We start from the raw sequence: 23,923 nt of genomic DNA on the forward strand, positions 1-23,923 counted from the left end.
AGGAGGAAGTTGACGTGCTGCTACACACCAAATAACGCTTCCGACCATGCTGCGGACACTGCTGCGTCACCAACTAAGCGGCGCCACCTTGACACGTCTCCGCCTTCCATACCCTCTGTGCTCGAGGCATCAGAGGAATCATCCCCTCAAACCCACGACACAATGCAAGCGTGGGAGCAGACGCAGAACGAACAGCAATCCGGGGACTCGTCCATGTCGGGGATGACAACACAGCTGCCGATCTCCATGCCCGCCCCGGATCATGTTCGACAAGGTTCATTCCACAACTTCAAGAGGTTGCCAAACCGTAACAATGCGAACGGGCTATCCGAGGAGACCAACATCTACACCGAGACTCGGATGCTGCAGGACCAAACCGGACGTCTTCGTAGGTCCTCTCCGTTTCGTTGGGCCATTGCCAAGACCCCTGCTAACCTGCCATCCAGTCTACATCGGAGACGCGTCCACGCTCTCCATACTGCAGCTGATCCGTATCGTTGTTGAGAACACAGCCGGGTCGGATATGGGCTCACCTTTCATCGATGATCCTAAGAGGCATCGCATACTGGAGAGCATCATTGATTTCCCCGACAACGTGCGGCTTCCTAGCCCCTTACCGGACAAGGAGACTGCCGACGTCCTTATAGCGTCGTATTTCACCAACGTTAGTCTACCCATATGGTTAGACAGAATGGTTGCTGATGTTGCTAGACCTGCGGTTTGATCGAAATCCTGGACAGAGCTTCATTTCTTAGGTCAGTCGAGGAGTGCTACAACGATCCTCCGTCCGCGAGAAATGACTTCCTCTGCAACCTCTACCTCGTCCTGGCTCTTGGCCTATTGCTGGCTGCGCCAGCTCCGGGTAGTCGAGAGGAAGCGGTTGTGCAGAAACAGCTCGCTGCACAGCCAGACAGGGCGGAGCTCTTCTTCCGGAGCGCCAGGTCCATGTGCGACCCCGGGGCTGGCTTCGAGGATGCCGATTTCTGGTCCATCCAATCATTGTCGTTGATGACCATCTACATGCTCATAGTCTCCAAGAGGAACAGGGCTTATGCATACCTAGGTAGGTTCCCTTAAGCCGCCCTTTACCATCGCCGTGATATTTACTAGTCAAACCAGGAATGGCTGTCCGTTCTGCGTTCGCCCTCGGCCTGCATCGAGAGGAGACGATGCGGGACGTCATCTTCACGCCAAACGAGATGAGAGCCAGGAGGAATCTGTGGAAAACCTTATTTATTCTCGACCGCTTCTTAGCCGCTACATTGGGAAGGCCGACTGCCATCTCCGAGGATGACTGTTCGTGCAATATCTTGCCGCGCAACGATGCGGCTGATGCTCTCGCTATTGGTGGGCCGGGGATTGACCACGTTCATGCGAGCAGCCTGGATGCTTGTGTCGAAACGTCTCATGTCATCGGCGTAACGCTCAAGGTCTTCTCGCGAAGAAAGATCTCAACCACCAAGGTTCAGGAAATAGTCGATATGTCCAAGAATTGGGAGCAAGCCTCCCGGTCACAACCATACAGGCGACAGTCTGGCGGAGGGCCCCCAAACCCGGCACATGGAGTGGCTTCCCTTCACGTCAGCCTCCTATCGTTACATTCGCTCATACTCCTTACCCGGCAGTTGTTCGTTATGCATAATTGGATGCTTGTGGAGGAACGGTCGGGCATCAAGAAATCGCCTCAACTTCGCGAGTCATCGATGGCAAGGTTTTCAGAGGCTTGTGTGGTCGCTTCTTACCGGACAATTGAGCGAGCTCGCTGCGCATGGGAAGATGGCTACCTCCCACGCAGGAACCCTTTTATCATGTCAGTCCCGATCGTATTACGCCGCCTAAGATGCATGACCCGCGGTTGTTGGTCGGGCCCAAGCTGACTTCACACCAGATACTTTATCTTCGCAGCAAGCCTGGTCATTCTCATGAATCAGTTCTCGTCGTTGTATTACACCGACGAATACAACGATACTATGAACGATGCCATAGAGATCATGGCATATTGTGCCGAAATCGACCCACAGGCGCAGCGGGTACTTGATATCATCACGAGGTTTTCACGAGTGGTCAACAAATGGACCAAGGACCACGCTTATGCGGCGCCGAACCTATCGGACGACTTCAGTTGTCTCTACAGCCAAGCCCCGCACCATGGGCCGGCTTCCGGCCACGCACATCCGGGACTTACAATCAGCACGAACATGCAAAGGCGAAACACTTCTCAGTCGGCCAACGGATCGGATCCGGGATTGTTGACTCCGCCATCGATACCAAAAATGCCATTGCTAGGCATATTGTCCACGCAGGCGCCCGGCGTGGCACTTGATGCTAGGGTGAACGGCATGAGCCCACCGCTCATGCCCCCCGCCACACTTGTCGGCGGTCGGCCGAGTGTTTCGGCCCACTCGTCCATTGCGAGCTCGGAACCACTTAGCGGAAGCGGAAACATCGAGTTCGAATTTGACGGTTTATGGAACAGTTTTATCAACCACCTCCCACCCGTCTCCTCGGTGGCCCCGAATATCAACAATATTGCTTTGCAGTTCCCGCCACCAGTCATTGGTGCGCCAACAGAACCGTACGGTACGTATTTGACTCCTTAAAGTCCCATGCAAGGACAATATAAGCTTCTCCGTCCATACAGGTCTTAGCTGATATACAGGGTCACATCCGAAGATAAACCTAGCTTTTAGGAGCACCCATTTCGCGGCAGGAACGGAGGCCTTTGTTTGGCCCAAACAACAGTTTCAAGAGATTTGATGGGCTCTGGGTGGGCTTTCGAAACGGCAGCGACCGTACCCGACGCAGACAACCCACAGAGTGCAGTCGATGGGAAACAAAGTGATAACGGTCAATTTTCTCTAAAATAACAATACAGCAAATGCACCTGATACCCCCCCTGCAACTAAAATCATTCCCGACCAAGCACAAAGTCATACTTGAGTGACCACCGCGCATTAGGGTCCCCCTTGCGCGGTGTGAATTTGACAACCAGCTCGTCCTTGACGGAAAACACGGCATCGTTGGTAATATATTCATCTCGGTCGTCATACAACTGCGTCGTCAAGGGTCGGAACTCGGGAGCAGACACCATAAAGTGGATATGGCCCGGCCTATAAGGATGCCGGTCCAGCAAGCCCAACAGTTTCCCCGCCGGCCCGTCGTCAGGGATCGGATATGGGACCGGCCGCAGTGCATAAAAGGCATAGCAACCCGCCGCGTCTGTCTCGAAACGACCTCGAAAGTTCATATCTGGTTGCGACTCGTCTTGCTGCTCATACAACCCGTTCGGCGCCGCATGCCATACGTCCACGATCGCCCCCTTGATCGGCGTGCCCGAGCTCGTCAAGACGCGGCCCGAAACAAAGGCAGAGTCAGCAACTGCTTGCTCATACCATGGAACTGAAGGGGTGAGGTTCTGGACAATCGAGCTCCCGTTCGGCAGCAAAGGTGCATCGTGCCGGTAGAATGGACCGAGGATGGCGGATGGGGTCTCGGTGGTGGAAGTCGCCAGCATCTTGGACGTGATCTCGTCAACCAAACTTTCCAGTCCCACGATATCGCACAACAGCTGGGTTTCGTTCCGCCGGTCATCGGACATCTTGCCGCATTCGTTAATCTACGTCAATCGAACATCACGTCAGCCTACATGCTACAGAGTCGCAGGGGTGGCGGACATTGGCTTACAAAGTCGACGGCAGCTATCCACTCCGCAACCGTCAAGTTGACCTCACGTGCGAACGCATGGAGGTGGCGCACCAAGCTGGGCATTACTTCAACCAAGCGCCCATTGGCATTCGGGCCAGTGGCAGATATGACCCTGTCCGTGAAGGTGGTGTCATACTGCGGCTTCTTCGGCACGCCGTTGGTATGGAGCACCCTAGACACTCCCGGTGTGAGGTCGGGTATCATCTGGCCCATGTTGAGAGAGATGGTGGAGTGAGGACGGAATTGGGGGCTTTGGGTTCGTTCTTAGGGATTGCGATGCAGCGGATGTTGCAGACAGAAATCGGAGTCCGAGTGGGAACGGCGACAGCGTCAAGTACTCGATACTTGTACTTGTCCTTCCATACAAGAGTCGGCAACAAGGGTGGTTACAGGGAGGTCACAAAGGGGTCACACCGCATGGGGTGGTAACGCAAACGAAGATGGGTGATCCCGGACAAAAGACGTGGGAGTTCTCTGGGCAGCCAAACACGTCCGCTGATACGAATACCGAAAAGCCGATCGAGCCCTGTGCAGCTTGGATTCGACAAAACCAGCAATTCATCAACGACCCCTTGTCATTTGTTATAATGACGACCGTCGCTCATTCTCTGTTAACTTCTTCAAGCGTTGCAAGCCACCAGCCGGACACACAAAGTCATGCACAACTCCGTTGGTTCCGCCCGAACAACGGACAGCCGCCGTCTAGAAACGATTTATGCGGTTAGTCAGACTGGCAGCCCTTGCCTCGTGGCATCAAACAACACCCTGGTCTCGGCGGCGAATGAGTGTATCTCGGCGCATTCTCCGGGGCACGAAGAAGTCCAAGAGCACAGTTGATGGTACGATCCAGAGTTTTCTTTAATCCATGAGCAGCGAGTCGCAACCCTGTCCGAGGATCCAGTCGACGAATCCGGGCAGGCAATGCATCAGAGAAATAGAGGGAAGGATGGATGTAAGAACCCCTGGTTAGCGCGACGTTAGCACCCGCTGACCGCCTGCAGCATCTCGTGGGTAATCTGCAGTCGTGGCGCGCCGCTTACTGGCCGATCATTTTCTAGAAGAGTGGAAGAATCCGGCAGGGCGGTCTTGTGGATCCCTAGTTCATGCCGGTTGTTCTGGCGGCGTTGCGTGAGGGGGCTGAACTAGGGGCCCAGTTTCCCGGGACGGTGGGATGGGAACTCCCTGGGCGAAATACGGAGGATGAAGAAGAGCTTCCTCACAACGGGCGGCGACACTCGGAGGGCCTTATCTTTTCTCATAAAAGAGGGACGGCAAAGGCTCATGTACCCGACAATGACTCGCCTACTCATTGGCTCGAAATCCGGCCTGCATCGACGAAGGCAGGAACCCTGCAAGCCACCAAACGACGCCCCGAACCCGGAGATAAGTGAGGAGAAAAAAAAACGACCAATCCATCAGTCAGCGCATACCGCTCATTCTTTTTCCTCCCGACCCTGTGGGCTGCGACTGTGTGCGAAGCCGGTCCCAGTCAGCCGGGTCGAATCCGTTTTTGATCGGACGAACCTCCGGCTTAGCCGGTGTAAGCGAGGGCGCCGGCAGGCTCCGAGTCCCCCGGACGGGCATCTGATAGGCCGGGCACCCCCCCCCCCGCTTGGCGTCAAACACTTTCCCCACTTGTTCCAGAAAGGAGTGAAACTGGGCTACGAAATCTGGCGGTCAGCATCGACCCGAGCAGGGGCGTTGGTGTGTGCATGGCGTGAGTGTGTGCGTGTGAGGCGTGGGCTCGGCAATCGACAAAAGCACGCGGGAATGTGATGGGTTTTTAGCAGGTTTCCCGATTCGGCAGGTTTGTGCCTTTGGCGCAAGCTGAGCCTGCAACGGCGCGATCGCTCGCTTGCAGAGGGTTTGGGGTGAGGCTAGGCTGGGCTAGGCTTGGGCCGGTTGGCAGTCGGGGTTGGTCACATGGGACAGGAGGCACGCAAGGGGGAGGGGCAGAAAGAAAAAAAGAAAAAGTCATGTGGCGGACCTGACTAACTAACAAAACTAGTCGACTGACGGACTTGAGCTTTGACTTCGCTGCGTTGTCTTAATTTTTTAATTTTTTTTTTTACCGGGATAGCAATACAAACCCGGCGTATCCATGATCACTACTTCGTACCAAGCAGGAGATTGACTGACTGACTTGCCCTGACCGCGTGCACATCTGTATAACGCGAGGCCGGCCGGGCTCGGAGGGTCGACTAGTTGGGTGGAATACAAGGCGATCGGTGCCCCGGAGAGGAAGAAGAGTCCGTCTTCGGGAGGTGAGCGGCAGTCGGTGGGGGGCGGAGAGGGGGGTACTTTCGGTGAGATAACAGCTGATGACATCCCTGTCCCGCCCATTTTTGCCCACCTCCTATGTGTGTATTTTGCCCGACGTGTATGTGTGTGGATGGACAACAGCCCCGGTCTTGTTCTTTCTCTCCTCTCTCCTCGGAGGTGTGTTTCACTGGGTACGGCCAATCACGGAGATGAGACGGGGTTCGTCCTCCTTTTTTTTTTTTTTTGTGTCTGTTTCACTGCTTTCCGGGCTCGGTGAGACGGCGATCGCGCCCTATGGTTGGGCCGGTGTGGTGTGGTGGTGTGTGTTGTAACTCGGTGTGGTATGTGTGTGTGTGTGTGCGGGACATACTCTTAGGGGGTCATGAAGATGGGTGTGGTCAAGATTTGATGGGATCTGTCTCGGAAATGGGATCGAGTCACACGAATGTGACGGCAGAGGTGGTGGTGTGCATGAACACCCACCCACAACATCATTGCGCCGTCGGCTCAGGACCTGGATGATGTGGGTTGCATCCCGGTTGCCGGTGGTAGTGTAGCACAGCGTAGGCGAGAAGGACGGTTTAGACGTCGGCCTATGCGTGAGTGCGTGCATACGTGCGGATGTGTGGTGCTTTGGTGGACGGCATCGGGTTATTGCTGCCCTCCTCTACAGAGATTGGTGTGGTACTCGTAGTAGGTATAGGCGAACGGGTTGTTGGTACGGTGGTAAGAGGGGAACCTCTTGACCGTACCATCGCCAACCCGGCTACGGACTTCTCATATCTGTCCCTATTCTTATACCCGTCCAGCTATCCCTGCTACGCCCATGAAGCCGGCCCAAAGGTCTCCCCAGGCCCCAGCACCACCTGGACCGCATCGCCCCTATAATCCATAGTGCTCTTGACCACCTCATTTCCCCACCACTGCGGCGGCTCCACCTCCCTAAGCGTGAATGCAAAGAAGATCACCAGGGTGCTCAGAGCCAGGCCCAGATCCAGACCCGAGCTGGTCAGGAAGTTGAGGCGGCTCCACCAGGCAAAGTGGCGCTTCTTGATGAGGAACTGGAACACGAAACCGACGATGCCCCAGGACAGGTAGTTGAGCGGGGTGGCGGGCGGGATGGCACCGGCGCCCCCAAAGATGACGGGGGCCATGAGGTAACGTAGGAAGGACTTGGGCCGGCGCTTAGCCAGGAGGTAGATTACGAGGGGGGTCACGGCGCCGAGGATGAAGAAGAGGAACAGGGAAGAGTAGATCTGGCCCGGAGAGAAGATGCGGGCCGGGCCGATGAGGCCCCATATCACCGAGGCTGGGCACGGGTACGTTTTAGTTAGGCCAGGGACAACAGGGGGAGGCGGGGGAGGGGTGTATGAAAAGGAGTATTACCGGAAAAGAAAACACGGCCGCCCGGGCACGTAAAGTGGTCCGGCTGAGTGGGCTCGCACACGCCGGGGATGTTCTTGAGCGCGTAGTTGAGAACGACGACCTGCACAAAACAGGAGAAGGTGGTGGCGACGACCTGAGCCATGAACATGGTGCGCGGCGGGATCTTCATGTAGTGCCCGAACTTGAGGTCCGAGACAAACGTCAGGGCTTGTGACATGGTGATGTAACCAAAAGTTTTGAAGCTAAATGCGTCAGATCAGCGCTTCTAGAGTACCACAGGAAGAGAAGGTTACATCATGAGCGCCAGCGGTCGGCCCGGCTGGATGTACCCATAAATGAACTCCGTGAGCACGTTCAGGCCAATCTGGTTGTTGGTAACCGCCTGGATGATGCCGATCGGGAGGGAGAAGACGAAGGAGATGAACACGGCCAGCAAGAAGGCCCACCAAGTCATGTTGGTTGGCCAGGCGAGCACGGTCACGAATCCTATGAGGAGCATCTAGCGCATGTGTGAGCGACCACGGGATATTACAGGATTGGAAGGATGTAGCCCACCACAGCGAAAAGCGACATGTACCACCAAGTTGGTGCTTCCTTGTATCGCCTCATCAACTTCATGTGGATATCGGGCTTCTCCGTTGTGCTGCTCTTATACTGGCGCCAGATGGTCTTGCCGTGGTGCAAGTAGGTGTACACGACCAGAGAGGCGATGGCGGCAAAGGAAAGGCCGTAAGAGATGGCGAATGTCGTGCTGGTTTGTCAGCGGGGTCTTGGAGGGACAAAATAGGGGCTTACCTTAGAAAGAGGGGCGAGTAGTTGTTGTATGCCTCGACATCTAGGGTGTAGTCGGCGGAGAGAATACGAGACACATCATACTGCTTCCCCGTGTTGTCATACGTGTTGGAGTCGCTCATGGGCAGGTACTGGGAGTACCAGGTGCCACTGTAATGGAGAGCAGACGCGAGGAGGACGAAGAAGAAGACCACGCCGACCATTGTGTTGGCAATGGCGTGCCTGTAGTGTTTGTTAACCCCTCGGCCCATACTTGCTAAATTCGGTTTGCGCTTACCATGGTGGGATCAAGGGTGAGCCAACAAAGCCCGAAATCTGGGTCCAGTCAAAAGTAATCGGCAACAGTGACAAACCGGTGTTGGAACCGAAGAGCTGATTGATAACCGGGCTATTGGGCGCCATCCAAGTCATGAAGGCGAACGAGCTCAGGAATTGGGCTAGGAATCCCGGGATGAAGTAGTAGACAAAGGCGCCGACGGTGATCAGGCCGAACCACCTGTACCGCGGCATTGATCCGCCAATGATAGTCGGGTCCCGGTCCTCGCTGCTCTCATACATGGCGTTCATGAGGGTCACTGACACCAAATTGCCAGGCCAGATCATGGCGGCGGGATACACTATGTCGTTAGTACTTCTACTGGGCGAGTGGTAAGTCAAGGATCCAACTCACCCAAAAACCGCCTCATCATGCCGGCAATGCCGTAGCCCAAACTCTGCGTCGACACGACCAGAAGCAGCTGCCACAGAAGGCCGAAGTCCTGCTTATAAAACACCTTCTGGGCGAGGATGATATCGGTCGCGTACGCCACGGAGAAGGAGACGCTCGCCATGACGACGATTATGGCATGCTCCTTGACGTTGAAGGGCCCGGGGTTCAGCTTTAGTCGTACTTTCTTCACCCCGACCCCCCTTCTCACCCCCTTTCCAAACCACAACATTGGCAGGGTTACCTCCTTGTCGGGAACAAACCTTGCCCATCCCCTTCCCAAAGGCCTGGAGTCAAGAAGTTAGCCTAACAATACCTCCCTATAATGGCTCCCAGTAGAGCCAAGCACAAACCACAACAAACCACAGACGAAACCGCTCTCCACCCCCCCCCCCCCCCCCCCCCCCCCCCCCACCCAAAAAAAAGAAAAAAAAGAAAACCAGAGAAAATGACGAAAGAACTCACCAAGCAATAACCTGCGCAATCAACGCCCCCAAACTAATATTCGGCGACCTCAGCGAAAACAGCGTATTCATACTCGCCCCCAGAAAGATCAAGCTCAGCCCAATGGCCCAAGCACGCACCGTATTGCACGGCAGCGAGTGGTCGTCGTAGGGGTGGACGGCGGCGCGCACCTCCGGGTAGGGCGAGTCCTCGATCTCCTCATCATCATCCTCTTCCTCTGAACCGGAGGAGGTGGCGTCGTGGCCGGCTACGAGGGGGGCGCGGTCCGAGTCGGAGTCGATGTCGGTGTCGATGGAGGGGAGTTTGGTGAGGGGGATGGCGTCGTGGTGGTGGTGGTCGGTGGTGGAGAGGGAGTGGCGCGGGAGGGGTTGGTGGCGTTGGGAGTAGTCGGCGGGGAGGTTGGGGTCGAGCAGAAGCTCGTCTTCGGAGTCGGGGTCGGAGTGGTCGGCCGATTGGCCGGGGCGGAGGCGGGCGAGGCGGGCTTTGAGGTGGCTGAGGGGGGATTCGGGGGCGGGGGGTTGAGGTCCGGGCTGGGGGCGGGAGGGCCCTGCGCTGTGGGATTCCAGTCCTGGGGTTCGGGATGTGGACGAGGGCTTGGAGCTTTCGTCTCGGGGGGTTGATGAGGATGGGAGAGGTCGACGAGGCGCATCCGAGGATGTTGAGCCTGAGGGTTTGGGGGCCATGGTCGGGTATGGGAAGGTTATCCGAGTATCAACATGAGATTGAAGTTGGGAATCTCATATAATGCGGGTTTGGTGCATTTTGAGCTTGACGTATGTTGTTTCGATGTTGGATTAGACGCTGGGCTGAATTGGGTTGCCGCACTCGAGGGGAGACACTGAAGACGTCCTGGCCACAAACCCGCCAGAAACTCACTACCTAATGCTTGGTGGACGACGACTCAACAAAATGAAATCAAGATGATCTCAAGTGAGTTGAAGTGTGGACTGAAGGTAACCCCTCCCGAAAGTGAGACCCAGACAGACCAAAGGTTGATCCCAGATGCCTCTTTTAGTCCGAATTGGCGGGATTGTAAATCCGAGCCCGTCAATTCAGATGATCCGGGAGTTTGCCGAGAAAAATAACTATTTGGTGTATCTTAAGTTGTCATCGTATATTTGCTTGTTGTTGTCTTATTCAGATCGGTTTCCGGCCAAGTGGCCCCCCGGACAAAGCAAGCCATCAGCTCCCACAGGGGTCAGCTCTGTTTTACCAGCTCTGTTTCGGACAGGGGTTGGCACGGTTGGGCAGCTCCCGCAGCCGCTAAGCTCAATAAAGTTAAGTGCCCAAGATCGAGGGAAAGCTGCAAGGAGCTTTGTGATTTTGAGATCCATCATCGATTTCACCTTCCAGTTTCAGTTTCTCTTCTATTTAGCTATCACAGTTTCTCGGCTCAACACAACAAGGGCAGATTATCTCGACTTCTCCCAACGCCACACCCCACTTCAACCAAACACCACCCCCCCAAGAAATGCCCCCAGCAGCATGCGGCGCGTCGTCGTGACCGGCCTCGGCGCCATCACACCCCTTGGCGTGGGGGTGCGGCGCACCTGGCAGCGGCTACTAGCCTCCGAGTCCGGGATCGTCAGCGTCGCCGACCGCGGCCGAGACGCCGCCGAACAGGCCCAGTGGCGCAGCCTCACCAGCACCGTCGCCGGCATCGTGCCCGTGCCTACCGACCCAACTCCAACCCTCTCTAAGGCGGAAGCGGTATGGGGTAGCGGTGGCGACGACCACGACGGCCTCTGGCGCGCCGCGGACTGGCTCGATGGCGCAGACCAGCGCCGCATGTCCACCTTCGCGCAGTACGCCGCCGCCGCCGCCGAGATGGCCCTGCGCGACGCCGGCTGGCGGCCCGACTGCGACGCCGACCGCGAGATGACGGGCGTGTGTCTGGGCAGCGGCATCGGGAACCTGGACGACTTTTATGCGACTAGTGTCGCTTTTGACCGAGGGGTAGGCTGGCCTCTTTATTCTTCTTTTCCTTTGCCTCTTCCTTTTCTTCCTCTGTGGGGGTGAGACATGTGAAGGTGTGTTGTTGTAGGGACTTTTTTGCTGAGACTGGTGGGCTGGTGCGTCCCCCGACCTGGGTGGATTAGGGCTACAAGAAGGTCTCGCCGCTGTTTGTGCCCAAGATCTTGATCAACCTCGCCGCGGGCCATATTGCCATGCGCTATGGCCTGCGTGGGCCGAATCATGCCGCCACTACGGCGTGTACCACGGGTGCCCACTCGATTGGGGATGCGGCGCGGTTTATTGCCTTTGGCGATGCGGACGTCATGGTCGCCGGCGGCGCCGAGTCGTGCATTCACCCGCTTACGTTTGCCGGCTTTGGGCGCTCGAGGTCGTTGTCTACCGCGTTTAACCACGATCCGCCCGCAAGCTGTCGGCCGTTTGATGCAGACCGCACCGGGTTTGTGGTGGCTGAGGGGGCCGCTGTGGTGGTGCTCGAAGAGCTGGAGCATGCGAAGAGGAGAGGTGCCAGGATTCTGGCAGAGTTGAAGGGGTATGGGTGCAGCGGCGATGCATACCACATGACGGCCCCGAGAGAAGATGGGTCGGGGGCGCTGTCGGCCATGAAGAAAGCGCTGAAAAACGCCGGGGTCAAACCTGGGCAGGTGGATTACATCAACGCCCATGCCACCGGCACGCTGGTCGGCGATACTGCTGAGGCGATGGCCATCCGGACGCTGATGATGGGCGAGGAGGGCGTTGAGGATGAGAGCAAGATCACGACGAGCAGCACAAAGGGGGCCATCGGCCATTTGCTAGGCGCAGCCGGCGCCATCGAAGCCGTCTTTTCAATCCTCGCCATAGCCGAGGTGAGTGTAGCCGGATTCCTGGGCCTTGCGGAAGTGTTAACTAAGAACTACTAGAACATCGTCCCCCCGACCCTAAACTTATCCAAGCCGGATGTCGGCGCTCAGTTCAACTTTGTGCCCCACGAGGCGCAACAGAAGGAGGTCAAGGTGGCAGTTTCCAACAGCTTTGGCTTTGGGGGCACTAATGCCTCGCTCGTTTTTTCTGAACTGGACTAGACACGGCACATGCGTTCATGTAAGTTAGTGGTTAGTGTAAGTATATTGTATACAACAAGGGATGGAGAATGGGATGCCATGGGTGGCCACCACAAAATGGGGGTAGGATGGAATCGGAATATCCAAGCCAACATGCTTTCAAGTCTCAATTGAACAGTGAAAACTTGTAAGCCAATACCATCTTCACATATTCATTTGCGTCGTCCGTTAGGATGGGTGGTGGTGGTGGTGATGCTACCGGAGGCATGCGCAACCCTAACCCCTATCGAACAACCAAACCAACATTTTTTGGGTCGAAGGCCGAATCCAAATCGCGACAAGCTTCGAACTTTGTACGCCCCTCCCTACAACTCCAGATACAATGGCTTGCCGCGGTTGCAGCGCGGGCCTCGGCCGGCTCCCCAAGAGGATAACAGTGCCCTCCCGCCAGAACTTCCTCGACGCCACCCCATTACCAGCATCATCACGATGTGCCCTCTCAACGACTTCCTCTGCCCCCACCCTCCCGTTCGCAACAATACCCAACACACCCAGCCGAACGACACGGCGAGCTTTCCACACGACATTACCCCAACAGAAGTTCAACTTGAAGGAAATGCTGTTCAACCGCGTCCGGGAAAGCTTGTCGGCGGGGAATAGCAACTACTTCATCTACGGGGCGACTGAGGCGCTATACAAGGCCTGCGCGGCCCAGGCCGACTACATCATTGAGGCCGCAGACCGCAAGGCGGGAACACTAAAAACCACCGAGGATGGCGAGGAAATTGGCACAAGTAAAGCCGGGACGTGGCATAACGGTATGGCTCTCTTTCTCCCCGGCACAAGACTTGCAGACTAACCAACTTGCTTCCCCGCAGACCTCGACCTCCTCCCGACTTTCAGCACCTGGGCCCAGGTCACCATGCTGCACATGTACCTGCTCGTCGTCCGCTTCCGCTGCCTCGAGCCGGCCGCCCAGCAGGCCTGGCAGTCGCAGCTGGTCAACCATTTCTTCTACCAGGCCGAGGCCAAGATGGAGGACGTGCACGAGCTGACCTCGCGCATGATCCGCCAGGCCTACCTGAAGGACCTGTTCGTCCAGTGGCGCGGCCTGATCCTGGCCTGCGACGAGGGGATCGTCAAGGGCGACGCCGTGCTCGCCTCGGCCGTGTGGCGGAACCTGTTCAAGGCGCGGGAGGATGTGGATGCCCGGGCGCTGGCCGCCGTGGTCGCCTGGATGCGGTCCGGGTTGAGGGAGCTGGGGGAGCTACAGGACAAGGATATAGCCTCGGCGGTCAAGGTGATCCCAGAGTTGAGGGCGCAGTCTGCGGTCGTCGATGTGCCGACGGCGTCGATGAGGACGGCGTTTGCGCAGGTGGGAATTACCTCGTCGTGACAAGACATGTACACACATGTATAACACTGTAAAAAAAGAGAAAACCACCACTTGTAACACATGACAATATACACTCCAACCAACGAGCCGGCCAACAGCCGTATTAATCCACCCTCTCCCACATCTCAAACTCATACTCCGTCCCCGCCTCCTCCTGCACGCCCCTCGGCACCTCCTCCCCCAACCACGCATCCATCTCCGCCTGCCCGCTCCGCCGCCACCCCTTCTCCGCCACCCCGGACTCGGGCAAGCACAGCGGGAAAAAGGTATCACACTCAAACGCCGTGCGCACCCGCGTCAGCAACACCCGCCTCGCCTCCCGCATCTCCAGTGCCGCGCGATAGATCTGCGCCCCGCCGATGACAAACACCCTCCCCGACGCAGCCCCAGTAGCAGCCCCAACTCCTTCACCACTACCCTCACCACCCGCAGCACCACCCCCAACCCTAACACCCCCATCACCACCCCCCGGAGCACCCCCAGCCGCACCCCCCGCACCACCACCACCACCAACAGAAGAGCCAAACCTAGAAGGAAAAGAAGAACCACCAACAGCCCGCAAAGCCTCCTCCAACCCCCTAACAACCAGCACCCCCTCCGCCGGCGGCGGCGAACTGGGCAGCGAGCGCGACACCACCACGTTGCGCCGCCCCGGCAGCGGGCGGAAGCGCGGCGGAATGCTCTCCCACGTGCGGCGGCCCATTACGACGGCGTTTTGCACTTGTGGTTGTGGTTGACCTGTGCCCTGGGTTGGTGTTGGTGTTTGCGTGGGTACGGGTGCGGTTGGTGGGGGGGTGGGTGTGGAGGTGGGGGGAGCAGTAGTAGAGGGCACGCGCTTGGTGACGCGCGCAAAGTAGGCCATCTCCCGGCGCAGGCCGGTCCAGGGGAGGGCGCCGTTGCGGCCGATGCCCATTTGCTGCGTGGCCGCGACGATGAGGGTGAGCTCGGGGAGGGCGGTGGTGGCTGTTGTTGCTGCCATGGTGGGTGGTTGGCTTTGCGGGTGGTTTTGATAGATTTGGTTTGGTGGCAGCGAGTGTTAAGTTGGGTAGGTTGCGTTTGCTTAGGTTGTCTGGTTATGAAAGTTGGGGTTGTCAAGTTGAGAGTCGTGAGTTGAGACCCAAGGGAGTGCAAAGTGCAACTAAGAGGTGGGGCATCAACCGGCATTTTTATATGCCATTATTGGCCGAATCAAGGAGACCGCATGCCCCTGAGCAACACAACACACCACACTCCGAACTCAAGCCGCTCATTACAAGTCTATATTCCCATCTCACCCCCAAATCTATCATTACTATATCTCCCCTAACCAACACAAGCACGATCCCCACACAACCAAGCCATATGTATCACCTCAACAGACCTCCTACACCTACAACACATACCCACCCCCCACCACCTCCCACCCCCGCACCCCACGCCCATCCTCCAGCTCCACCGTCCACCACAGCGCACTCCGCGCCTTATCCAGCTGGCCGCTCTCCTCGTACGCGCGCGCCAGCGCAAACCAGGCCTCGGAGCAGCCCCACCCGCTGCCCAGCTTGGTCAGGGCCGAGAGCAGGCCGTAGGCGCGGTCGCGCGCCGCCAGCCGGTCGTTGAGCGGCAGCGAGGTGGCCTTGTGCGGCGGTGGAAGTGGCGTGCCGAGGAGTGATGATGATGGCGAGGGGGCTGCCGCGGGTGGGGATATGGGGCGGCCGTTGACGAGGACTTCGGCGGGTTGCGGCTTGGGTTGGGGCCACGTTGGTCCTAGGCCGAGGGGCGCGGATGGTAGCGCGGGGGTTGTCCGGGTCTCTTTGCTGCGGGCTGCGAGGGGGGTGTTTGAGTCGGGCGTGGAGGTGAAGATGCTGTCGCCGCCGAGAGACAGCTTGCCAAGGTCCAGCCCCGGCACCGCGGGTGGCGGGAGCAGCTTTTCTGTGTAGATATCCAAGAGAATGTTAGAGAGCCCGACGATGGCGCCGGGGTGGTCGGGGAAGTGCGTAAGCGCCGTCTCAAAGTCGGCGCGCGCCTGATATGGCCGCTCGCGGGCAAGGGAGAGCTCTCCTTTCTGTGCGTAGTTAGCGTCGGCCTTTGGATGCCATATTCATATCGCAGAACTTACCTCAGCCCAGACATCCGCGAGGACCTCCTCGGCGCTCTTCTCCATCCCCCAGCCAACCTGCCGCACCGACAACGCCACCGAGGCCTCGTTCACCACGTCCGCCTCGAGGCCCTGCGCAGCACTCTGGGCCTCAGCAGCCGCCTTGCTTGCGTCGTCGAGCAGTCCCGCCCGGCGATAGAACCCCGCGATCACCAACCACACCTTCACCAGGATCGCCTTCCTCCGCCGCCGGTTATGGTCGGGCGAGAACTGGACGAATGGCAGTAGCGGCGAGAACGCCGGAGTCACCTGCCCGGCTGCCACTTCTGTCCTCGAGCGGGATGAAGACCTGCCAGAGGCTTCCCTGGGGGGTTCCACCGTTTGCTTCGGGGGGAAGTAGTTGGGCAGGCCCCGCTCGTCAAAGGCGGCAAAATATTTGTCCCCGTCGATCGGGGGTACTGGCGGACCCCCCGTGCTGAGTGCGCGAGCCCGACTGCCGCTGCGATCCCGTTTGCGCAGGCTGTTACGGGTTCGCTTGATGTCGTCCGACTTGGCCGACTTGGTCGACCTGCGGCTTGAGTACGGGTCGGCCGCGTCGCTAGACGATTGGACCGTGGTTGCGGCGCTTTGGGTTGTTTGTGTGGTCTGCGGCCGGGGCTGTATCGTCGCTACTTTCTCGTTGTTCACGACGCTTTGCCTCGGATGGGCCTTTTCGTGCTTGCTGCCGAAGACACTGCCTCTGAAGCTGCGTAGTGTGGCAGATGTCTTGGGCGGCTCTGCTTTGGAGAGTTCAACCTTTTGTTCCAGGTCGCCAAACAGCCGTGGGAATAGAGTGAGCAGCTCCGTGCTGGCGTTGACGGCGACAGCAGGGCCTTCAATCACCTCCAGGATGGCAAGCTGCGTCATCTTAATCTGTAGAATGCTCTCCTTTTCGTAGTCGTCCATCTCGTCCACGATGCCATCGCCCGACTTGTCCTTGATCCCGGCCTCTTTGAGGTGCTCGCTCCGGACGCCACCGTCCAAGTGTCTGCTCCCAAACAACACGTGCGGGTCCTTGAACTGCTCGATAGCGCCCTCGCAGGCCCTGGCAGCCATGACATACTCCTGTCGGGCACTGAGCATGAGTGCCAGAAGGTGCCAGAGAGGGATAAGCGACCGTTCCCGCCAATATGGCCCCAGACGCAGCTCCTGGCTTGTGCTGAGAGACTTCTCAGTAAGAAGCGCCGTCTTGACCAGCTCGATGGACGCCGACAGCTTGCGCTGCTCGGCGAACAGCACGCCCAGAGCAAACACGCCCCGGGCGTCGACGGCTTGACCGAAGCGGGGCGACAGTGACCTTCCCAGGCACTGAATCGCCTTCTCCTGGACCGTGGAGCGAGACTCGGGGTCGTACGTCATCCGCGCCCACTCGGCCTGAGCCAACCCAACCGACTGCCACGCCACGGCCAGGATATTCGGCGGAACCTCGTTATCTGGATCGGCCGTGTCCGAATCACGGCGCTCCTCTTCCTCGACCATGTCCTCGAGCTCCTCTCCTAGCTTGTGCGCCTTCTCCGCCGCCTCCCTGCTACCGAACCGGCACAGAGCCACGATGCCAGTCGAGATAGTCTCCAACACGATCGCGTTGCTGTCCAGGGCAGGCTCACGGTGGCCCGTCTTTTCCACCCGCGCTTTGCCCTTCTTGACCAGCTCAAGCCACGAGTCGAACGCCATGAAAGCCAGGTCGAATTCGGCCACGGCGAGATGGACGGTAAACAGGTGCCTCAAGACCGCCGTCGAGTGGTACGTCTTCGCCGCGGCGCCATACAGACTTTCCAGCGTGCCCCGACATAGCGCCTCCCTCCCGCCAGCACCCAACTCATGCTCCTTCCACCCCCGCCCGTTGAGGATCTCCCAATTCTGCATCATCCGCCGCACAAACTCCTCCACCTCTTGCCGCTCCTCGTCCGCCCTAGGGAACTTCGTCTCGCCATACAACAGCCCCTGATACGCCGCCTCCACCTGCTTCAGCTCCGCCCTTAGCCGGCCCCGCGCCGAATTCTCCCCACCGCCCCCTACAGCCGAATACCCCGTCGGAAACGGCAAATCCCCCTGCAAAACCTCCGACACCGCAAAATAATACTCCCCCCAGACCTTCCGCCGCGGCACCGACCCCCGAAACCCATACCCGCCCGGCACAGGCCCACCCTTCCCCACAGCCGACCAATACCTTGCCCACGTACGGAAACAGCCCAACGAGTCCGGCCCGCTTAGCGAGCGCACGCCCTCGCGCAGGGCCTGGGCGGCGAGCATGCAGTACTCGGTCAGGAAGAGCTCGGCCCAGTAGCGCGTCTGCTGGCGCGCGTCGCCGGGCCCCGCCGCCCACACGGCCGCTAGTGCCGGCAGCGCCGCCTCGAAGGCGTCCAGCGCCCCCTCGCGCTGCCCGTCCCGCGCGAGGCAGTTGGCTCGGAGATAGGCGGCCTTGAGGCCGCACACTTTGGTCCATTCGGAGGGGCTGCTGGGGAGGCCGCTGTCGTTGTTGGTGGGGTTGTTGGTGTTGCCGTCGCCGCCTTCTTCGGAAGTGGGTTCGGTGTCGAGGAGCGTGCGTGGCAGGCGGGCGAGTGCGGCCGGGTACTCGCGGAGTACCCAGAGTAGCCACCCTGCGCAGACGCGGGCTTGGAAGCGGTCCTCGGGCCGGTGGGACTCGGCGTCGATCGCGGTGAGGAGGAAGGGAAGGTGGTTCGCTGCTTCGAGGCCGGCGGGGGTGGTCGAGCCCGTGGACGAGCGGGCGGTGCTGTCGGCGGAGGTGGCTCGGGCGGTGGGGGTCGGTTTGAGGTTCGCTTTGGCGATGGCGTGTTCGATTTCGGCGGTCAGGGTGAGGCCTAGCCAGGGGGGAGGGGGAGGTCAGTTCGGAGTTGGGGAGGAGGGTGGGGGTTGACGGGGAGAGGCGTACAGGACCGGTCTGGGGCGTGCTTCCGCACTTTGCGGATCAACTCGGGCACGGCATCCCAATTCTCGTCGCAACGGGCATCGTCGAGCTGTTGGATATAATGCGCGGCCTTGACTGCGTCGGGCTAGGTAGATGGGTCGGTTTCGTCAGCGGCGGGCCTTACTTGGGGGACTCGAAACAGTAACGGGCGGGAGGAGGTATTACCATGTTGCCTTGTTGGAAAGCCAACTCGCACTACGATGACTTGATTCCACAAGGCATGCGGACGGAAAAAGTCCTTGCGAGTATTGTGGTTGTACGTTTAGCAAATGTTGCTTGGGATCTCGAGGCGGTGGGTGTTCGTCAGGGGATTATGGCGGATCGATGATGGACAGGCACTAATACCGGGGCCAGATAAAAAGCTTATGGGGCTTGATTGAGATATTGGGCAGTCCCCTGCGCGGCCCCCACTTGGCACATGCAACGGCCAACAGCAGATTGGGATTGGCCAGTCTTGGTACTCGATACTTACAGGGGTGAGCTTCAACAACACAAAAAATCTCAAGAGGAAGACGATTTCATGTGTGAAGGTGTTGTGAGAAGAATTGCCGGTTGCGATTGTGGCTCTTTTGGAGCACATCTCCAACCTAATCTTCAGTGTTTTGGGGCATCTAAGTACATATCTCTCATCAATGTCCATCTTCCCAAGTCAATATTTCAAAATTATTGTTGAACTTCTGTATCGATAATCTTAAATTTCAAACGATAAGCCGACGATTTCTTCAACATCCAACTTTTGTCCTTCCCAAGGTCGCCAAACCGGACAGACCAGCACACTTCGACATGGCTGCGCCGCCCGATTTGAAGGTTCTCTGCCGTAGGTTGGCTTCAACGCCCGTTGATGACCTCCCGCGCCTCTGTCCTTTGCTCGTCAACCATGTGCTTCGCTGCGGCGGGCCATTGTCTGCAGCCCAGGATGCAAATAAGGCTAAGGACAAGTCATCAGAGACGCCAATGCTAGTCCACAAGCTCAAGACGCACATCACAACCCTCTTGACCGGCAAGAATCCTGCAGGCCGCTTCGCTGCTGTGTGTCTAATCAAGGCCGTCATCGACGTGGGAGGATGGGAAAGCCTCCGGGCATCAGACGCCTGGCTTAGGGGCTTGATTGGGGTGCTGCAGGTTTGTGAAATCGCCAATCTGGGTCTGGGAACGAAAGAGACTGACAATTCCTAGAAACCTGACCCGCTGGCCTCAAAAGAGCTATGCATCGTCACCTTAACCAAAATCTACGTGCTGCTCCAGGGCTACCAGACCCTGGTGAGGGAGATGGTCACCCCGACACTCCCAAGCTACGTGACGGCCTGCCTGCAACTCATCAAGGCCCCTGCCTCGGGTGGGCCTCCGAAGGTGCCGACATCCTTCATCGACACTGTCGCCTGCTCTTTGTCCAAGCTTGTGGTCCTCTACCCGACGACCCTGCGGCCGTCCGCCCCCCAAATGAAGGCTGCTCTCAGGGCTTACATTGCCCCGACTTCGTCTGACGATGTTATTGTGCCTCAGAGCTTAAGGGAGAGCTCCCGCCGATTGTTTGTTCTCTTGTCGTACACTGCGCCCAAAAACGGCAGCAGCGAGGAGTGGGTGAAGGCTATTCGGTCAACAATCCTAGACTCCCACGGTACGGTTGACCAGATCTTCCGTGCTGTGGTCGAGTCTTGGGAGTCAACTACCGGGTATAGAAGTCAGGCAGTTCGCCCTGGCCCTGAGCCTTCAGGAGGTGATTCAGACGAGGACTTGCCATCTTGGAGTGGCGTACAGGCTGGCGCGGAGAGACTCATTGGCCTGCTCGAGTTCCTCGCCCAGTACTTCAACAACCCGACCAAGGCCCCCGTCACAGTCCCGCTTGGGGAGATTATTGACCTGACCGCGAGGGTAACACTCGTAGCGCCTCCCTCTGGCTCCGAGGATTCGATCGAAACAAACCCCGCCATCGGGAGAGACGAGAAGGCCGAGCTGTGGAGTGCCCTGCCAGATATCCACATCGCCGTCCTCCGCCTGCACCACGCCCTCGTCCGCCGTCTGCACGAGAACGCCGTCCCCCTCGTCACCGACATCCTCGACCAAATGGTCCGCGTTTCCACCGCGAGCCGGCACATCCCCACCATGCGCGAGACCGCCTACACGCTCACCAACCAACTCCTCCTCCTCTCGGGCCCAACCCTCCCCAAACTCACCGTCGACTCCCTCGCGCCACTAATCCAATCCACCTGCCGCGACATCCTCCTCTCAACCGGCCACCTCGACCCCAACCCCCCCACAACCACCACGACCACCACAACCCAACCCGCCCAAAAACCCAACCCCAACTCCACCACCTCCACCCTCACCAACGCCGACGCCTACCTCACCAACCCCACCCCCACCCCAACCCTCTCCCCCTCCCCCCTCACCCACCGCCCGCACCTCACCGCCGCGACCACCCTCCTCCCGCTCTTCCTCTCGCACCTCCCCCAACGGAACCTCGCGCCCGACCTGCGCGGGCTGCTGGACCGCACGGCGATCCTCTCGCACAGCCGCGACGCCATGCTGGCCAGCTGCCTGCACCCGTTCCGCGACAGCCGCGGGCGGTATTATGCGAGCGTGCTGCCGTTTTTGGTGAGGAGGTTTCCGGGGGAGCAGGCGGTGGAGGTGGTGAGGAGCAATTTGGTGAGGGGGGGTGGGGGTGGGAAAGGGGAGGTGGAGGTTGGGGGGTGGAGTGGTGAGGGGGATGGGGAGGTGGGCGAGGAGATGGATGGGGAGATGGGTGAGGGAAGGGACGGGGGGGAGGAGGTTGTGAAAGAGGATGAAGAGGGAGTTGATGCGGAGAAGGGGACAGGAAAGGTAACCAGCGGCTGGGGACCGGATGCTATGGACGTGGATCAGAGCTCGGCCCCGGCGGAGAGTGCCAACCCCTTTGCAGTGGTCACTAGCACCGCGCAGGAGACACAAGGGGTGCCGGTGCGGCCGGCGTCGCCGCTGAAGCGCAAGAATGAGCTGTTTGAGGTCGAAGCGGGCAAGCCGCCGAAGCGGGTTGACACGGGGAAGGCAGCGGCAGCGCAAGTGGCTGTTATGCCCAAGGCGAAACCGACCGATGGGGAGGAGAGCGGGGATGAGAGTGACAGTGAGGGGAGCGTCCAGATTGATATGACTTTGGACGATGAGGAGGAAGACGAGGAATGAGCGAGTGATGTAGCCAGACCCGAGACTTGGGCATCGGGCGTATATAGAGTATAATAAATCTTGCTATTCGTGTTTATTGTTCACAAGTCTGACGCAGCCCCGAAAAATGCTTCCCCATCTACCGATATCGTCGCCTCTTCTTGAGACCGACTTGCTCCGTGGCCACGCCCTAGTCCGTGTCTGCCATCTTAAATCACCACCCCAAACTCTCAAACGCCTATACCACTGCCGTCGCCATTGCCATTGCCTGTTTGCGCATTGCGCCCAGCCCAGCCGTGTCCGTGAAAATGCCTACAAGAGGAGAAACAGGTATCGCACACACCCTTCCTTCCGAACTTACCCAAGGTAGATAAACCCTCATCCAGTCGGTTAGCGGGAATGGTAGAATAAACCTCAGCTCACCGTGCCGGCCCCACCAAAGAAAACCAGTATAAATCCGCAGCCAGTAAGTAGTAACGACGAAACCAAAGGCCATTATCCCCTAAAAGAACCGCCCCCTTCCCCAAAGAAAAGAGAAAAAAAGAAGAACTCAATCCCTCAACCACGCCCTCCGCTTCTCCTCCTTCTTCGCCCTCCTCTTCTCCTTAAACGCCTTCAGCTCCGAACGACTCGGCTTGATCCCCGAGCGCTCCGCCTTCAGACTCCGACCATCATGCATGTTGGCGGCGGCGTCGACATCAAAAAACGCGCGCATCTGCCGCCGGCTCTTGGCCTCGTCCGAGTGCCGCTCCGCCCCCTGCTCCGGCGTCTGCCACTGGCCCGTGTGGCGGTTGAAGAAGCCCGCGGAGGCGTACTCGTCGCCGCCCGCCGCGCCGCCGGTTGTGCTGGCGGTGGTGGTGGTGCCGGTTGGGTCGGCGCCGCCGTGGAGGTTTTGCGCGTACCACGCGTTCTCGTCGTAGTCGCCGTGTATGGCGGGGTTGTAGCCACCCGCGATCGAGGTCGGGTTGCTGAGGGTTGTGGTGCCGTCGGTGGGTGGCGGTGCTGGGACGGGGGCGGCTGGGGTTGTGGTTGGGGGGCCCGCGGTGGGTGCGCCCGCGACGGGTACTCGTGGGTTCTCCTTTTGCCACGCGCCGGTGAAGCGGCTGTAGAACCAGTAGGATTGGTCGTTGGGGTTCCAGTGGAACTCCCATCCGTCGTCTTCGGGCTCGGGTATCGGCTCCGCAGGGAGGGGCGGCGCAGTGGGATCGGAGGGTAGAGGTTCGTTGGGGAGTGGAGGCCCGGTGTTGTCGTTGTCGGGGAGAGGTTCGTTCGGAAGTGGTGGCTGTGTTGCCTTGTTGGTAGGGTTCGGGTCGCGCTGCTCGTCGTCGTCGGATCCGGAGTACTCGCCCTCGGAATGGGAATCTGAAGGGGACGGGGAGCCTTGCGCTTCGATGGGTGATTCCGTCTCCTGTGCTTCGGCTGTTTCTGGCACTTGCTCTGGCTCATGCGCAGGGCTCTGGTGTGGCTTCTCGGCTTGTGCCTCGGGTGGAAGACCCGAAGATTCGGCTGTAGCAGAGGATGACATGGTGAAGCTATCCCACTCGGAGTTTGGAGGGGGGAGAAGGTAGGTCGAAGTTTAGATTCAGATTGTCAAGGATCGCATGCCGACAGCACCGAGTGCCGTGAGCAATGGATAGAAGAATTGATAACTGAATCGTTCATAAAGTGTCCAAACTTGGTGTTGTCCTCCCTTCGCGCCTCGTTGACCTAGGTGGAGATGGTTTTGAAGTTGGAGAAAGGAATGCACGTAGCCGAGATGCAAAGGAGTGACAGTTTTGGGGGATGGAACTGGAATTCCGACGTTAACCGGGTTTATGTGATAATCGGGCCGTGTGTGCCAAGCGATCGGGTTTTTGCATGCCAAGCCTAGAGCGTGGGTTCGAGCAGGAAGCAGCTCGTCGGGCCGCTGCCGAATGCCAGGCACTGCCGTTCTGCCCGATCGCCAAAATCCCCGAAGCTTAAACCGTTGCTCTTTCCTTCCTGCCTGATTGGGTTCTCAGCTTCCTACCTATCT

At 58.7% G+C, this 23,923-nt stretch overlaps 9 protein-coding genes across 9 annotated transcripts; 4 read left to right on the top strand and 5 right to left on the bottom strand.

Moving 5' to 3' along the window:
* Window positions 1-162: 162 nt before the first annotated feature.
* F5144DRAFT_593962 (fungal-specific transcription factor domain-containing protein) lies at window positions 163-2,600 on the top strand (the record flags this gene model as incomplete). Its single annotated transcript, XM_066790517.1, has 5 exons — window positions 163-388; window positions 447-664; window positions 712-1,063; window positions 1,120-1,810; window positions 1,889-2,600. 5 exons carry the CDS (start codon window positions 163-165, stop codon window positions 2,598-2,600), a joined length of 2,199 nt encoding a protein of 732 aa, XP_066641206.1.
* Window positions 2,601-2,689: 89 nt separating this feature from the next.
* F5144DRAFT_631080 (Intradiol ring-cleavage dioxygenase) lies at window positions 2,690-3,918 on the bottom strand (the record flags this gene model as incomplete). Its single annotated transcript, XM_066792444.1, has 2 exons — window positions 2,690-3,616; window positions 3,685-3,918. The coding sequence occupies 2 exons, from the start codon at window positions 3,916-3,918 to the stop codon at window positions 2,909-2,911; spliced, it is 942 nt and encodes a 313-aa protein (XP_066641207.1). The 3' UTR covers window positions 2,690-2,908.
* Window positions 3,919-6,682: 2,764 nt separating this feature from the next.
* On the bottom strand, window positions 6,683-10,224 carry F5144DRAFT_285344 (OPT oligopeptide transporter protein-domain-containing protein). The gene is made up of 8 exons (XM_066783749.1): window positions 9,317-10,224; window positions 8,816-9,138; window positions 8,423-8,762; window positions 8,149-8,367; window positions 7,909-8,104; window positions 7,647-7,852; window positions 7,354-7,595; window positions 6,683-7,276 (listed from the first exon to the last, which is right to left on the bottom strand). Exons 1-8 carry the CDS (start codon window positions 9,997-9,999, stop codon window positions 6,786-6,788), a joined length of 2,700 nt encoding a protein of 899 aa, XP_066641208.1. The 5' UTR covers window positions 10,000-10,224; the 3' UTR covers window positions 6,683-6,785.
* Window positions 10,225-10,578: 354 nt separating this feature from the next.
* Window positions 10,579-12,658, top strand: F5144DRAFT_576995 (thiolase-like protein). The gene is made up of 3 exons (XM_066789173.1): window positions 10,579-11,272; window positions 11,416-12,138; window positions 12,193-12,658. The coding sequence occupies exons 1-3, from the start codon at window positions 10,802-10,804 to the stop codon at window positions 12,352-12,354; spliced, it is 1,356 nt and encodes a 451-aa protein (XP_066641209.1). The 5' UTR covers window positions 10,579-10,801; the 3' UTR covers window positions 12,355-12,658.
* Window positions 12,659-12,681: 23 nt separating this feature from the next.
* F5144DRAFT_535734 (ubiquinol-cytochrome C chaperone-domain-containing protein) lies at window positions 12,682-14,191 on the top strand. The gene is made up of 2 exons (XM_066787042.1): window positions 12,682-13,151; window positions 13,212-14,191. The coding sequence occupies exons 1-2, from the start codon at window positions 12,716-12,718 to the stop codon at window positions 13,727-13,729; spliced, it is 954 nt and encodes a 317-aa protein (XP_066641210.1). The 5' UTR covers window positions 12,682-12,715; the 3' UTR covers window positions 13,730-14,191.
* F5144DRAFT_631084 (dihydrofolate reductase-like domain-containing protein) lies at window positions 13,833-14,872 on the bottom strand (the record flags this gene model as incomplete). The annotated part of the gene is made up of 1 exon (XM_066792445.1): window positions 13,833-14,872. The coding sequence occupies exon 1, from the start codon at window positions 14,706-14,708 to the stop codon at window positions 13,833-13,835; it is 876 nt and encodes a 291-aa protein (XP_066641211.1). The 5' UTR covers window positions 14,709-14,872.
* Window positions 14,873-15,098: 226 nt separating this feature from the next.
* F5144DRAFT_631085 (uncharacterized protein) lies at window positions 15,099-19,133 on the bottom strand (the record flags this gene model as incomplete). The annotated part of the gene is made up of 4 exons (XM_066792446.1): window positions 18,937-19,133; window positions 18,736-18,856; window positions 15,825-18,664; window positions 15,099-15,770 (listed from the first exon to the last, which is right to left on the bottom strand). Exons 1-4 carry the CDS (start codon window positions 18,937-18,939, stop codon window positions 15,099-15,101), a joined length of 3,636 nt encoding a protein of 1,211 aa, XP_066641212.1. The 5' UTR covers window positions 18,940-19,133.
* Window positions 19,134-19,261: 128 nt separating this feature from the next.
* On the top strand, window positions 19,262-21,981 carry F5144DRAFT_535740 (rRNA processing/ribosome biogenesis-domain-containing protein). The gene is made up of 2 exons (XM_066787043.1): window positions 19,262-19,893; window positions 19,948-21,981. Exons 1-2 carry the CDS (start codon window positions 19,555-19,557, stop codon window positions 21,928-21,930), a joined length of 2,322 nt encoding a protein of 773 aa, XP_066641213.1. The 5' UTR covers window positions 19,262-19,554; the 3' UTR covers window positions 21,931-21,981.
* Window positions 21,982-23,710, bottom strand: F5144DRAFT_577001 (uncharacterized protein). The gene has a single exon (XM_066789174.1). It carries the CDS (start codon window positions 23,432-23,434, stop codon window positions 22,460-22,462), a length of 975 nt encoding a protein of 324 aa, XP_066641214.1. The 5' UTR covers window positions 23,435-23,710; the 3' UTR covers window positions 21,982-22,459.
* Window positions 23,711-23,923: the final 213 nt, after the last annotated feature.

This window comes from Chaetomium tenue, assembly GCF_020726465.1.
Source record: "Chaetomium tenue strain MPI-SDFR-AT-0079 chromosome Unknown F5144scaffold_5, whole genome shotgun sequence".
In the NCBI taxonomy this organism is placed as follows: domain Eukaryota; kingdom Fungi; phylum Ascomycota; class Sordariomycetes; order Sordariales; family Chaetomiaceae; genus Chaetomium; species Chaetomium tenue.

Coding starts and splice junctions, on each gene's coding strand:
- F5144DRAFT_285344 (XM_066783749.1), bottom strand. CDS start 9,999: ATGGCCCCCAAACCCTCAGGCTCAACATCCTCGGATGCGCCTCGTCGA. Junction 9,139..9,316: donor ATTGCGCAGGTTATTGCTTG/GTGAGTTCTTTC, acceptor TCTTGACTCCAG/GCCTTTGGGAAGGGGATGGG. Junction 7,596..7,646: donor CGACCGCTGGCGCTCATGAT/GTAACCTTCTCT, acceptor TGACGCATTTAG/CTTCAAAACTTTTGGTTACA.
- F5144DRAFT_576995 (XM_066789173.1), top strand. CDS start 10,802: ATGCGGCGCGTCGTCGTGACCGGCCTCGGCGCCATCACACCCCTTGGC. Junction 11,273..11,415: donor GTGTCGCTTTTGACCGAGGG/GTAGGCTGGCCT, acceptor TGGGTGGATTAG/GGCTACAAGAAGGTCTCGCC. Junction 12,139..12,192: donor CAATCCTCGCCATAGCCGAG/GTGAGTGTAGCC, acceptor AAGAACTACTAG/AACATCGTCCCCCCGACCCT.
- F5144DRAFT_535734 (XM_066787042.1), top strand. CDS start 12,716: ATGGCTTGCCGCGGTTGCAGCGCGGGCCTCGGCCGGCTCCCCAAGAGG. Junction 13,152..13,211: donor AGCCGGGACGTGGCATAACG/GTATGGCTCTCT, acceptor GCTTCCCCGCAG/ACCTCGACCTCCTCCCGACT.
- F5144DRAFT_535740 (XM_066787043.1), top strand. CDS start 19,555: ATGGCTGCGCCGCCCGATTTGAAGGTTCTCTGCCGTAGGTTGGCTTCA. Junction 19,894..19,947: donor GCTTGATTGGGGTGCTGCAG/GTTTGTGAAATC, acceptor GACAATTCCTAG/AAACCTGACCCGCTGGCCTC.
- F5144DRAFT_577001 (XM_066789174.1), bottom strand. CDS start 23,434: ATGTCATCCTCTGCTACAGCCGAATCTTCGGGTCTTCCACCCGAGGCA.